Source organism: Penaeus monodon, chromosome 41 (assembly GCF_015228065.2).
Source record: "Penaeus monodon isolate SGIC_2016 chromosome 41, NSTDA_Pmon_1, whole genome shotgun sequence".
NCBI classification, from domain to species: Eukaryota; Metazoa; Arthropoda; class Malacostraca; order Decapoda; family Penaeidae; genus Penaeus; species Penaeus monodon.
In genome coordinates this window covers 2,259,857-2,275,257 of record NC_051426.1, presented here as the reverse complement: position 1 = coordinate 2,275,257, position 15,401 = coordinate 2,259,857, and the positions used below count along the sequence as shown (strand labels likewise).

The 15,401-nt window shown below is 41.6% G+C and overlaps 1 protein-coding gene across 1 annotated transcript in view; it reads left to right on the top strand.

The window, feature by feature from the left end:
• Nucleotides 1-4,837, top strand: part of LOC119598712 — a 23,810-nt gene extending 18,973 nt beyond the window's left edge. Inside the window, exon 2 of the mRNA XM_037948491.1 lies at nt 1-4,837. This exon is cut by the window's left edge and continues 382 nt beyond it. Coding sequence (XP_037804419.1) covers nt 1-4,483 — 4,483 coding nt within the window. The 3' untranslated portion in view covers nt 4,484-4,837.
• The last annotated feature ends 10,564 nt before the right edge of the window (nt 4,838-15,401 follow it).

The following is a 15,401-nucleotide window of genomic DNA, read 5'->3' as shown; positions in this document are numbered from 1 at the left end:
GCTGAAGGTTTCTGATCACCCACCTCCACTCTATGACAGATTGCAACAACCACCAGTACCGCTGAAAGGGTCTCATCACCCACCTCCACCCTACGACAGATTGCAACAACCACCAGTACCGCTGAAGGTTTCTCATCACCCACCTGCACCCTACGACATATTGCAACAACCACCAGTACCGCTGAAAGGGTCTGATCACCCACCTCCACCCTATGACAGATTGCAACAACCACCAGTACCGCTGAAGGTTTCTCATCACGCACCTGCACCCTACGACAGATTAAGGCCCCAAGCACCAGTGCCGCCAATACAATCAAGGCCCAAAGCACAAGTGTTGCCAATGGCTTCAAATTCACCCTCACGTGAGAAATTTCAACAACCGCCAGCACTACTGAGAGTTCCAGGTCCCTTAGAGCCCAGTGAGTTGTCTCAGTGTCCCAGGAAAGTTTCAGCTCAAACTCAGTCATCCCATGTATGGTCTCAACAACCACGAGATTCAAATCTTCAAATGCCAGTGCCCTCCACGTTGTCAAGTCCTCAACCACCAGTCCCTAGTGCAAGATCTCAACAAGTGTCGGTTTCAAAGCCTCATTCACCTACCCCAGGGAATAGGCTTCACCAATCACCAGCATTGTCGAATGACTGGTCTCAACATTTGCAAGTGTTAAAGAAGGTTTCAGGACCCCAAATGCCAGTTTTGCCAAGGGTTACAAATCCTCAGGTGTCAGTCTTGTCAAGTGTTTCAGATCCTCAAGCACTATCCCGATCTAAGAGATTTCAACAACCACCAGAGCTGTTGAGTGAGTGTCAGCAAGTGTCACCAGGGCATCCAGATCCCCCAGTGCTATCATTTCAATGTGTAGTAAACGAATTGCAGAAAATTTCAGATTCCCAAGTGCCGTCCTCCCATGAAAGCTTAAAATATTCACCGGTGATGTCCAAAACACCATCGGAATCAATAGCTGCCATTGCATCTGGTAAATCAAAAAAGTCAAATTTTATTTCACAACCGAGGGCCCCATATTTTGATAATGCAACCAAACAAAATCAACCAAGTTTGCACCATGACCTAATGCAAAAGGCGTTCTTAAAACAGCAATATTTTCAGTCTAATTATGTAATGCAACAGGCAGTCCAACAATATTATCATCAGCGGAATCAGTCATTAGAACAGGCTTATCAGAAACTAAATCATCAGCCCCCAAATCAACCAACGTTAAGCAATATATATGATCATAGACGACAAGATTCTAGTGTACAATCATTTCCTCAACTTACCTCTGGTTATCACAGAGATGCCGCAGTACCTTGTTCAGTGTCTGAGTGCAGAACATGCATGTACTATATGAAAATGACACAGCTGTATGGACAGAAAAAATACATTCCAACAGAGGTTCATCAACACATTTTACAACATGGCCAAACCTCTTATTGTCAGCCGTGGCACAACCAATATAACGATCTCCAGGAGAAAATGTATATGTATAAGTACCAGCAACAAATGCAGCACAAAATGCAAAACAAATTACATATTCCACCTAACGAAATGGAATGTGTGCAACGAGAGCAACAGCTTACCTACGATCACGGAATAAATGAAAGGACACAACCCTTCCTGGAAAAGCCTATGCAAAATGCTGTTGAACAAATCCAACAGCCTCAGACACAACAGAAGCATCCTACAAGAGAGCAGCAGGGAAACAATAAACCTCTAATGCAGACTGATTCTGAAAGGTGCCAGCAGTTAAGAGATCAACAACTGCCTTGCCGAAGATGGCATATAAATCCCTTTTTCCAGCAGAGGAATGATGCTCAACAAAATATAGATACTGTTGTAAAGGAGGCAGATGCAATGTTGACAACTCAAACAAAAGTTGGTCAGAAAGAATCACTTTGGCAAACACCTGACCACTGTATAGATAATCCTAAAAATCTGGTTTTCCAAGCAAGCCACGAAAGTGTTGAAATCTATTCTCAATTTTCGAAAGTTGGGGTTACAAATTATTCTATCGCTACAGCTGAAGCAGAACAGATTTCAGACAAAATCACAAACTCACCAACTTTTGCCCAAACAGCCACTATAAATGTTACATGCCAATTATCTCCACCTGCAACACCTACAGATTTGAGGAAAGTCAAGGAACATAAAACAGATGAGTACCCTTGTCTTCAGTCATCAGTCAAGGCTGATCCTGAAATGGTAGATGATCAGAGGTTATATAAAATGTCATATGAACTTCTTCATAATGACTCGCCACAAAGAGCCATGCTTAAAAGTAAGTCTTTATCTAATACTGAGCATGAAATTTGTAATGAATATACAAGCTCTACCCAGAATAATGCAGTCCTCCTTGACCAGGCAGAAAAAGAACATAACTTGGTAGCTGGCCACATGAGTGGTGCAGTTCTCCCACCCAAAGGCCTTTCAATACCTTCACGTCCCTCCCAAATTCCTACTATTTTCTCCCCAACTCCTCCACCGACGCCTCCGGAGGAACTGTTTCCAGAATGGAATAAAATGGTTACTGATAATCAGAGGAAGAGAGCTGTCATAGAGAACGATATTCAGGAATGTGCAATTACTAGTACACAATTTGCAGATGATGTAACAGAAAAGCATAGTATAGAAAGTTCAGCCATACCACAGACAGAAATATCCAATCAAAGTATATGTCCTCCAACTAACTGCAGCCAACCTATACACGTGGTCTCACAACAGGTTAGCAGAAAACAAGAAAAAAAGCCAAAAATACACACAAATCAGGATCTTTCTGGTACACACGTAATTTCAAATGAACGATCACCTTTGTTATTGGAAAATGTTTCCCAATCTGCTTCTGTAATTTCAAGTGAAAAGTACTTTGCTGAAAACTGTTTTCGGGTGCAGCAAAAAGACATTGTAATAACTGAGAGAGAACAAAAGACCAACAAAAAGACAGCTAAAAAGTCAAATTTGCACTTAAATATACCTCTCCCAGAGAACCAACTACTGCCAAGCCAACAGAAATCACTCTTACCTAAAGAACCTTCAACATCAATTACAGAAACTTTGATTGAAGTCTGTGGTACCAAGAGCTTGTCTTCAATGCAAAATGAAATGTCCCATTATTCCACTAAGCCATCTTGCATTATAAATGGTTCTGTCGATTCTCAAAATGTATCCAACGATACCAGAACCATCCAACAGGCTATTAGTAAAAAAGAGAAAGTGGTGACTGATGTTAAAATATTGATGGATGGAAAAAGTCAAACACTGGATATAGCAGGTCCTCCAAAAGAAAACTCTCATAGGTTTGCTAAACAAGGAACTACAAGTGTAGGTGATGGAATACCAAATACCATTAGTAAGTACTCAGTCGTTTCAGTTAAACAGAAACTTAAAACTGTTTCTAAAAACAACATTGAAAGGTCTAGTAACATGTATGACTGCTTAGGGTCGGTACACTTCATTTCTCGATGTTATCGAACTATGTGTTTCGTGTGCAACAAAGAAATTTCTGGAAAAAATGTAATAAATCATATGTTTTTCCCTCACTTGAAATGTAGGGACTGTAAAACCATAATCAAATCATGCCAGGCTTACAGCCAGTTAAAGAAAAGACTAAGGAAGGGAAAACTAAATTCCTGCAGCAGTGTCTCTGGATGTCATAATTTCGATAGATGGAACGTCAATCCAGTTGACTTTCTAGCCTATAAAATTAGGAAGTTCATTGCACTCAGGGAAAAAAGAAGCTATAATAATCAGCCAACGGAACAGGAAGTTACAGATGAGATGGAAAAGTACATCAAAAAGCTGTCAATGCTACAGTTTTTGAACCCCTGGAAATCTGCAATCAGGAGTTGCAAGACATACATGAAGGCTGTAAAGCAAACAAAGTCTAAATCCAAAAAAGAAGGCAAGAAGAGAAAAAGGGCCGAAGATCCGGAAAAAGGAAATGGAGAGGTCAAAAGAGCAAGGAAGAATAACATAAATGTCCCTAAACCAATTCTTAAGAATCTTTCAAAAACTAGTTTTAGCAGTTCTAATTTCCATGTCGAAGATCCGAAAAAAGAAAATGGAGAGGTCAAAAGAGCAAGGAAGAAGAGTAACATAAATGTCCCTAAACCAGTTCTTAAGAATCTCTCAGAAACTAGTAATACCAGTTCTAATTTCCAGGAATCCTGCAGCCAAATTACTATGTCTCTGGAGTCCACAAACCTCGACAAAACAACTAATAGATCAGAGGAAACAATAGTATTACAAGAACAGGGAAAGACTGTAGCTACAACGGAAAGGACTGTGCATAAAGTGCCTAGCATTATAACAAAAGTCATACAGGAACCATTACTAGCTAAGGTAAACGGGGAACCCCAAGCTAAGGAATTGGAGTCGAGTGTGGATGCAGCCTTACCTGAGTATGGTGACGAGTACCTCCTGAATTCCTGCGACATGGACATGCTTGATAAAATGACTACCTATGTATCATTATCAGATGGGCCATAATTCGGCCACAGAAAAGGGAAACCGCTCGTCTCTCATGGCGAGGCTATGATATTCTAATCAAAACAACGAAAGCTATTATAATTGCTAAGCATAGTTGCCAAAGCCAAAGCTGCTAGAGGAATATGTTGCAGTGATTTCAGGTTCTTAGTGTTTATTGTTAACACTAGTTAGGCTAGATTGCTAAATGAAAGGAAATAAAGCTGGTTATAGTGAGTTTACATGAAAGGAAATTTTAAATTTTGTTTTTTATGAAGAAAGTTTTATGTTTGTGGTCATAGCTAATGTCACTATGATGCAATATTGTAATATTTATATGAATGTTTATACATATGATATTAAATTATATTTCCTACAGTCAACAGTGTCCTTAACCTATTAGACAGAGGATGAATAAATGGATGAATATAACAGATTTTGTGTGGAAGTCAAATATATATATAACAAAAACTGATCCATCCAAGTAATTTTTAAATAGTTGATATCACGAAGTATGTATAAACGTGGATGATATGATGGTAGTACTGAATATACATGCATATCGATATACTTCCACACATACGTAAGTAAATATATAGATTCATACATGCATACATACATAATAATGCAAAAAGAATTTGCACCAATGATGAGACAAAATTAGAAGCAATATCTAATAATTTGATTTAGAAATCTACTATTGTGATATTAATACAATCTTTGTATCCTAATGAAATGAAAATGGACAAAGAAAACGTATACTTATGATGCTACTGTTGGTAATGACCATGATACATACCCCTAATCCCTTGCTTACTTAACACCATTGCTCGTAGGAATGAAAATGGACGAAGAAAACGTATGGTTATAATGTTACCTTTCAAATGATACCCCTAATCCCTTGCTTCGTTGTCCTGGACGGCTTACGGGACGGAGACTGAGTCCCAATATAGGGGATCTTGAACCTGGGACCTCTCAGCCGTCGCCTTACTTAATTTTGCATACTACTTTTCTTCTCCTTTTACCTTTTCCTTCGTTTTATACTCTTTTTCTTTCCACTTAACTCAGTTATACCCTTTTCATATGATATAATCTCTGATGTCTAGCACATTTGTTTATTTTCACCATTAACCATTCTGGAAATCCACAAACATCGCCTTATGAATAACAACAACAACAAAAAAAAACACTTTCTCATCCAGCCAACCTTATTGCTTATTTTCATTACGTCGCTTATAACCTTAGATGGTGACGCTGCGGAAGATTTCAATTAATTTTAAGTAATGATCATGATAATAGTATCAGATAATGTCAGTGCAACGTTTGGAAATTATTATAATGATCATCTATCCATCGGCCTCTCTCTCTCTCTCTCTCTCTCTCTCTCTCTCTCTCTCTCTCTCTCTCTCTCTCTCTCGTTTTCTGTCTCTCTCTCTCTTCTTCCCTCTTTCTCTCTCTCTCTCTCTCTCTCCCTCTTTCTCTCTCTCTCTCTCTCTCTCTCTCTCTCTCTCTCTCTCTCTCTCTCTCTCTCTCTATATATATATATATATATATATATATATATATAATATATATATATATATATATATATATATATATATATATATATATATATATATATATATATATATATATATATATATATATATATTATATATATATATATATATATATATATATATATATATGTATATATACATATATATATTATATATATATATATATTATATATATATATATATATATATATGTACATATACATATACACACACACACACACACACACACACACACACACACACACACACACACACACACACACACACACACACACACACACACACACACACACATATATATATATATATATATATATATATATATATATATATATATATATATATATATATATATATATCCCCCTCTCTCTCTCTTTACCCCTCTTTCTCTCTCTCTCTCTCTCTCTCTCTCTCTCTCTCTCTCTCTCTCTCTCTCTCTCTCTCTCTCTCTCTCTCTCTCTCTCTCTCTAGCTTCGTGCCCTGTATTCTTTCCTTTACGCATTTTTTCGGCATTAGGATAACTCGCTTCGCATTGAAGGTGAACTGGACCCCATCTTCGAGCTAGTGTTCGGACGTGGGCAGACCTTTACCTCCCGCATGGGGAGGGTGTGTCTGGGGGGCCTTAGCGTGCCTGCCTTAAAGTGCGTAGCGCGTTGCCAATCTTTGATAGGGACTGGTCTGGCAGACCTTCTCCTGACTGCCACTTAATAAAATAGGAAACGAATAGGCAGGTAGGAGCCCCACCCTTTCGACGCCTTCAAGCCTCCCTTACCCCTTTCTTTCATCACTATTAGCTCCTGCTAGACGGAACCTTGTCCTTCACATCACCCACGCTATGGCATGACCATGGGACATGTCATAAAATTATCATACGATGGAGAGCCCATCTCTTGTGAGGTGGATCTCCAGAAGATCTTCACCCTCACTGAGGTGGCAGTCACCCACCTCTTCAAGACCCACAATGGCTTCAAGGTAACAGTTGCCAAACCCGAACAATTGACCTCATTTCTCTCGACCGAAGGTCAAAGAAAATTAAAAGATCATGGCTTTACTCCCGTCCCCTCTCCCGAAACGAAGGTAAATGCACGGTCGTGGCTAAAAAGATCGACAGGCCGATCCTCCCACGATCGTGTGAAGCTATCAGTCACGAAGTATCCGCCAAGAACGGTGTCATTGTCTTGGGTGTTTATAAGCCTCCCGAGTCACGAATCGTCAAGATTCGTGTCTAACCCCCAGAGGAAGCCCAGAAACTTCTGTCACGGGGGATCATGATGTTTAATACATTGGTCCCAACTTACAATATTGAGCCAGAATGCTTTATTCAGATTGAACAATGCCTTAAATGCTATCGTTACGATCACAACAAACACACATGCACACACCCACAGAGATGCTCTCGTTGCGGTGGCGAAGGTCACTTCTTCGCCAAATGCAAGGAGACCATCAAATGCTGCAACTGCGAGGGGTCGCACGTTGCAGTTAGCGGATCCTGCCCCATATGAAAAGAAACTCTGAAAGCAAAACGGAACCAGATTAGGGAAAACAAAAACACTGCTCCTTCTTACGCCACAACAGCCGCTACACAACCCGCTCAGACTAGCACATCCAGACGACCTGCATCTACCTCCAGGACAACTCTGCCTCCACCTCCCCAATTCAACAACACTTGTACTCCTAACACAAACCCGAAAATACAAGCCATTTTACACGTTGCTCTCATCGCTGCAAAATACAACGCCAAGAATTTCGCAAACATTGTCCCTATCATGCTACGGAAAAACGTTTTCCCCAGCATTGTTGTCCCAGAGGAGATCTTCGAAGACGACAGTTTATACGTTCCTGAGTACGCCACAACACCACAAACCACAGCAATTGAGGTGACAAATACTGACCCACAGCCTCATTGCTCCAAAAGACACCTCGTTTTGCAACCAGCACCACAACGAAACCCAAAAGAAACTGTACAAGCCCTTAACACTAAAAAAAAAAAAAAAACACCGAAAACAAACACAAACAAACAAAAAGGATCCCCCAGTCCCGCAGCCTCGTCGTCATCGTATGGATGATACCATCCTTGACGACGAGAGTAGCGGCTCCGAGATCGACGTCGAAGTCGTTCCCGAAGCCGGGGAAGAGCTCCCTCTCCCCTTGGAGGCAGCCGTTGCCGTGTTCCCTTCTAGGGGGCGCTTGGGACAGCGCGGGAGTATCGGGAATTGGTCCGCCAATTCCCAGGACTTCCGCCCTGCGTCCTGTTCGCAGGACTCTCTCCCTGACCTTGGGGAACCGCTGATCGAGGCTCGATCAATGAACCGCTACCGGGATCAGGTAAAATGGGTCTACCCTGAGTGGCATGCTAACGATCGTTCAGGCAAATGTAAGGTCATTTTTTACGATCCATAACATTTTCTACGACTTTCTAGAACAAGAACGTCCGGATGTGGTCCTACTGAATTCTATATCCATCACTAATGGCAACAGAATTTGGCACTATGATTACACATCCAGGCAATCAGGGGACGGATTGCAAATGGGTTCCTGTATCCTCATAAAATCCACCGTCATGCATGAGTTTCTCACCCCCCCCCCCCCATTCAGCCACCCTGACTTCATGGCAGTCAGGTTATTCACCCCACAGGGGCCCATTATCCTTTCCACTGCCTATATAAAATCAAGGACTATTTTACCTCTTGATTTCAACAAATTATTTAAATATACAAACTCCCCAGTCTTTGCCGGAGATATCAACGCTGCCCACACGACACTAAACCACAGCACTACCAATGCTCATGGTTGGCAACTCTATTCTATCTTTGAAACCAAAAGACTCCACTACATAGGATCCGATTTCTTCACCTCATACACAAATAGAGGAAAGGGCCGCCCTGATCTCGTTTTCGGGAACAGGGCAGCACTTGCCTATCATACACACCTACAACCCGGTCCGAACGTTGGTTCAGACCACATACCCATCATAATAAAAATTTCCACATCACCCATACTAAACAAAGAAAGACGATCTTTCCGGTATAAACAAGCAGCCTGGGACTCGTTTAAATCTAAAGTAAATGGTCATAACTTTGAATTTAATCTTGAAGGGCTTGATTCCCAAACAATAGATGGGCATTGAAATTACATCTTCACCTGCATCGCCTCAACTATGCTGAGCACCATCCCCAGGTATCAGTATAAAACACGCATATCATTTCAGCCATCTGAAAGTTGTTTCACTCAAAATTTATACAGATTAACCCATGTTCGATGGGACTTGTCTATTCTAAGAAGACACGTCATCGATAGTCTTGATAACGACTGACAAAAATATTGGACAAATTTAGTTAAAAAAGTAGAATGCAACAGAGTTTGCAATCCACGGGAATTTTGGCAAAAAATTTAAACAACTTAAAGGTAGTAACTTCCCCTCCCTCTCCCACCTCAATCACAATAACGTAAAAGCCTCAGATCCCGTGGATGTCATTAAAAGTTTTTTACCCTCACCTTCGTCATTCCCTGTTCACTCACACAATTCAAGAAATTGATACCTGGAGTCAAGAGAACAGGGTAGAAACTAACCCAGAGCCAATTATCCGACTGGATAGGCTCCATAGGCGTACTCACAGCCCCCATCTCGTGTGAGGAAGTAAAAGAGAAAATAAAGAGGTTTCCTCGTAAGGCTCCAGGCTCCTCACAGATCGGACGCGACGCTCTTATTCACCTTCCTGACAACCTTATACAAGCTTTGACTCACCTTTACAACGCCTCTCTCACTTCCGGCTATTTTCCCTCTCCCTTTAAGACTGCTTTAGTGGCCCTCATTCCTAAGCAACAAAAAGACTCGACTGACCCCAAGAGTTACCACCCTATTAGTCTACTCGAGACATTAGGGAAAATTTTCATAAAAATCATTAACACTCGACTAAGGTGGCATCTTGAAGACCATAACTTTCTCTCACTCAAACAATTCGGCTTTCGCTCGCATCGCTCGACGCGCTCCTGACCTTGCCGACAATCAACGTCACGATCCCGGAGTTGCATCTAAGGGGCGTTAGTATGACTTCCTCGTGCCCTGTATCACAGACCTATCCTTGTGCAACAGCAGTGTCCATAATGCGCTGAATACTTGCATATATAGTTTGGTCTTCTTACTCTATCCTGTTAGCGGAGTGCTTGAGGTTCAAGTAGATCCTTGCGGATTGCCTTGATCATTCCGGTCTGAAAAAAAAAGCTGATTGTTTAACGGCTCGTAGTATTGTCGTTTACTCTCCCCACACCTGTCATAACTTTCTATCCAACTATCCTGGCCCTTGTGTGCATGGTCTGGTTGCCATTAGCCTGGTCATCGATACCCACACCTCAGGCACGCGGTCGATGGCAAGGAACTCCCCAGAGAGCTGGAGACTCAGGAATAACCATGTCGGGGATCGTCTACAGAATATGGTGCGATGGCAAGGACTTCGCGTATACGGCGCCGTGGACGGACACCGGAGGGGGGAGAGGAAGGAGTACGCCGAACAGGACGGGAGGAGGATGAGGATGTGCACTGGGGAAGATGACGTCTACCGCACCGTCAAGTGTTTCCCCAGGCGCGCGAGTAAGACAACCTTAAGGAGCAGTCCGTCAGCACCTCGAGGGCGAGACGAGGGTAGGTGGCAGAGCGGTCTGACATCCATTAATCCGGGAAATGGCTTGAGCAGCTGTGGACCGCCTAGGGCATGATCTCACTTTCGGCAAAAACATGTAGCCGACGGTAAAAAGCTGTGTCCCCACGCCTTAGGGTTGAAGCGACCTAGCAAGACGCGAAGGAGTCAGTCCGAGTCCGTTCCCTGAACCGCGAGCACCTTCCCCCTTTTCGCCCGTAGAAGCTGACGCCGCCTCCGCCACGACTACCGCGACAAGATCTATTCAAAACTACGTGTCTGTTCTGTCAATAAAGCTGCAAAACAGATACCCAGGTTTCCTCTAGATCTGCAAGATAATATATTGGTTTTCTAGTAAAATTCAAATTGACAAAAAAGGAAGATACCCGGTGAAGTACCGCGCCCACGTCGGCAGGCGAAATCACGTCGGGTGACACCTCTCCGTGCGCCGCACGAATGAGGGCTGTTGCCAAACTATTCAAACGCCGTGTAATCTTGTTCACCGTGCTTTGATACGAAAAAGAAGTTAAGGTTAAAGAGGTGGGATGAGAAACCTTGTTCACTGTACTTACAATCTGACCGACCTTACCTCGCACAGCATTAAAATCAGAAGCTAATTCCTGAACGATGTCCTCAAGCGTGTTGACAGCATGAGCAGCCGAGTCGAAACTGTGAACTACAGACGATAAACTTTCCCTATACTTCCTGAGTTCGGATATAAGAGTGTCGTCATTCACAACTCCGAAAAGTCCATGCGCAATTTTGCCAACAAAATTGAATAATCCTCGCCGGGCCCTACCTGTAGGTTTGAGAGACCCTACGAAAGAATTCAACTCTGCAATCGTCGATGATAAGATACAACTAAATAAGCGAATGTCATGTGCATCAAGAAAAGGATCTATGGTAAGGTTGTCACGAAGAGAAATTAACTGTTTCCAGTGTATAGCTCCGAAGCGTTACTGAGTGGCAATAGCGAGAACCGGACCTCCACATGTCTTGTTATGGGGTAAACCTTCCTAAGGTCCTCAATCAATCCCCAAGTGTGTCCTTCACGTTATGCGACGCGAGCCTCCTCAACACGAGGAGTGCCGCAGAGAGTATGGACGACAGCATCCTGGAAGGGAGAGCCAGATATCACTCACCGCTCGTAAGACCAGCATAAAAGAATATATCACAATAGCCAGTTACAAGAGATCCCATAAAAAAGGAATGGGATGATAATGTTCAGTCCGAGAATGAGCGATGCAGGTAATGTATGCAGTCGCAGCTATTGAGGGTACTAATAATAGCAAAGATAGAAGCAAAACTCTACGGAAGAAAGAGGACTGATGTAAGTAAAAGGAAAACAGGATGATGTGTCTAAGCAAGCATGGCGAGTGAAAGGACAACCTATGATTCCTGACACTGATAATACTGATCAGCCAGCTTCAGGACGTCAAAATGGAACCACTGCACAGAGCCATCAGCGACAGACTTGCACTCTGCCTTGTTGTTCTTTACTGCTACAACTCTGTAGGGACCCACAGATAGATCTCTCTATCTCTCTCTCTCTCTATCTATCTATCTATCTGTCTCTCTCTCTTCATCCCTCCCTTCTCTCTCCCTCTCTGTCTCCCCCCCCTCTCTCTCTTCTCTCTCTCCTCCCTTCCCCCCCTCTCTCTCTCTGTGTCTCTCCTCCCCCCCCCCTCTCTCTCTCTCTGTCTCCACCCTCTCTCTCTCTCTCTCTCTCTCTCTCTCTCTCTATATATATATATATATATATATATATATATATATATATATATATATATATATATATCCCCCACTCTCTCTCTCTCTCCTCCCCCCACCCTCTCTCTCTCCTACCCCCACCATCTCTCTCTCTCTCTCTTAACACATTCCCGCAATCACTGAAGGTAATTGAATACTGCCATAACCTTTGGGATGACTTAACGCATTCCCGCAATCGTTGAAGGTAACTGGATACTGGCATAACCTTGTTTTTGTTTTTTTGTTTTTGTTTTTGTTTTTCTACTTCCATCTTGACATCATGACGTTACAGTATACCTCCATGACGTCATAATCCCACCCTGCAAGAGTACGTTTTAAGCTCATGATGGGATGAACACACCTCGTACTGTTGCATTCTTGTTTGATTACTTCAGCCTTCAGGAACATAGACAATTATTCGGTACTTCATAGGTACGTAAATAATAATACATCAGACAAGTTCACATATTTATTAAATATGCATAAAAACATCTTATCATTAACATATCATATAGTCAAATACTCACACATATACATATATATATATACACACAGAGTAAAGAATCATCAAAAACCATCAAGAAAGACATGGATTTAGAGATATAAAATCTTCTTCCTCACCATCTTCATCTATATCATTAATGGATGAGCTACTGTAAGGCTCATTGACATTGACTTCATCATCATCATCATCATCATCATCATCATCATCATAATCATCACATGTAGCTTCATCGTGGATAAAACTATTAACAAATCTACACCTCTTCCTAGGTCTCTGATAACTCGATCTCTTGACAGTATCACGATTTGCATTAAAATTATTGTCGGTTAGACTTTCTCGCTTTTCCCACAAAGACACCATAATCTTAGATGAATCACTCCTATTACATTTGCTCGATTTTCCTTTCCTTTCCACTCTAATACCTTCCTCCTCCTCCTCCACCTCCTCCTCCTCCTTTTTCCTCCTCCTCCTCCTCCTCCTCCTCCTCCTCCTCCTCCTCCTCCTCCTCCTCCTCCTCCTCCTCCTCCTCCTCCTCCTCCTCCTCCTCCTCCTCCCGGTCATCAATATCGCTAATAGGTAAAGGATACCCATAAGCAACACTTTCTTGACTCAAACTTCTCTTAACATTTCGTTTGTAAACATTACGCCTTTTTTATTAAGGATAGAATGCTGGATAAACTTATGACCAATGGAATTAAAAAGAACATCCTTAAACATCTCATGTGTAAGTCTCTTTTTCTCAGCTCTCGGAATACCTTTCGCAGCAATTTCACATTTGTCATCTTCGAGTAAAACAGAATACATTTTCGGGCGTAAACACACGACCTCCTTGAGTAGATGTCCCGTCTCGATTTTTCAAAGTCCAAGTTGACCTTTCCTGCTGTTATCATACAATTCATGGTCAGCAGGGAAGTTCGAGCGATTGATATAATCTTTTAATGGATAGTTAAGAAGCTCACTTTTCAAATCTTCAATCTCCAGAGATAAAATAAAGCTATCAGTATCACTATAAATGAGAGAAGCACGTTCTCCATAATGATCTTTCATAACCGTATACCAGAAATGATATAAATGATACTTAGCTAGCTCTAAAATGTGGTACCCAATATAATGAGGCTGGTTCATATAAAAAATGGGAGTTTTACTGATGGCAATTACCCTATTTGTTTGCAGAGGAATCATCCTCTGGAAATGGGGATCTCTGACAGCAGTGAGAAATTTAAAATTAAAAAATACTATTACTCAGACATTTGAACGCCATCTGTCTGCTCTTCCCCACAGCTCGTAAAAGGCTCGAGGATTTTTTTCTGTGCAAAGGAATAGACAGAGTGAGCTCGAGCAACTTCCAAACCTAGCGTCATCAAGAATTGCAACAACTTAAGTGAAGCGAAGTAATTGGTCTAAGGGAGATGTGAAGCAACTAATTTCTTGTTTTTGCGAGGGTATTTCAGTTGACGATCACCTATTAGTTTCTGATAGTCAGATAACAGCTTGAAGTCTATATTCAAATGATTTAAAGCTAGGGGTAATTCATCTGTTCTTTTAGCAACCTCCGAGGACACCGGTAGGGTATCTATGAGAAGCCAGAAGGATATCTCGGCATCAGGATTATGATTGGCAATACCTTTCTCTAAAAACAATTGCATTTCCCCTTCATTTAATTCCCGAATATCTCCTACGGGTAAGTTACAACTCATGCAGCATGCGTAAAGACTATTGAAGTCAATATAAAGAGTATAATTGCTCTTTTGTTACCTAGTTCCTTATTATATGCGCTGAAAAAATGTCTAATTATTTATCTCTAATCAGTTTTCGTAACCCCGAATCCGATATCAACTCAATCTTTAATTTGTTCGACATTAAAAAGGAATCAAAACCGTATCCAGGTAAGGATACATAATTAACACAGTCAAGACCATAAGTATCACGCAGGCAGGCTCGCCATGAAGAAAAACAATCAGCCAAGATTCCTACATCGCAAACTAAATAACAGAGAAGGTAGTACAGCGAAGTACACCTACATAGTCGCCATACGTCGAGCGCGTGCTGATAATCCTCATCTGAAATGTGCTCCTGAGTCAACACATTATTATTTTTTTTTTTTTTTTTTTTTTTTTTTGTGGTGGGAGCGATGTGTCCTCCAGTTTGGATTCGTCATCTAAATAGTCGTAACAAAAAACTTGCTTCCTTGATAGAAGATATGCATGGGAAGCGCTAGGAAGGTGATGAATCATATGTTTCGAATAAAACAAGGCTCCCCTGACTCAGTGTGAGTCTTGAAAATATTCGCTAGACTACCGCTCATAAAAGCCATACTACGCAAGTCCCCAATTCGAACTTGATAATATTTTAGCCCTTGATTGACTAAAACCTGAATCGGTATGCCAAGAGTTAATTCCTTTAAAATAATAGATATATCATAGCTCATATTATGAGCTAAAACAGGTAATAGGTTTTTCTGGTTTCGCATCTGAAGGTTACAGTGCGTGGAACAT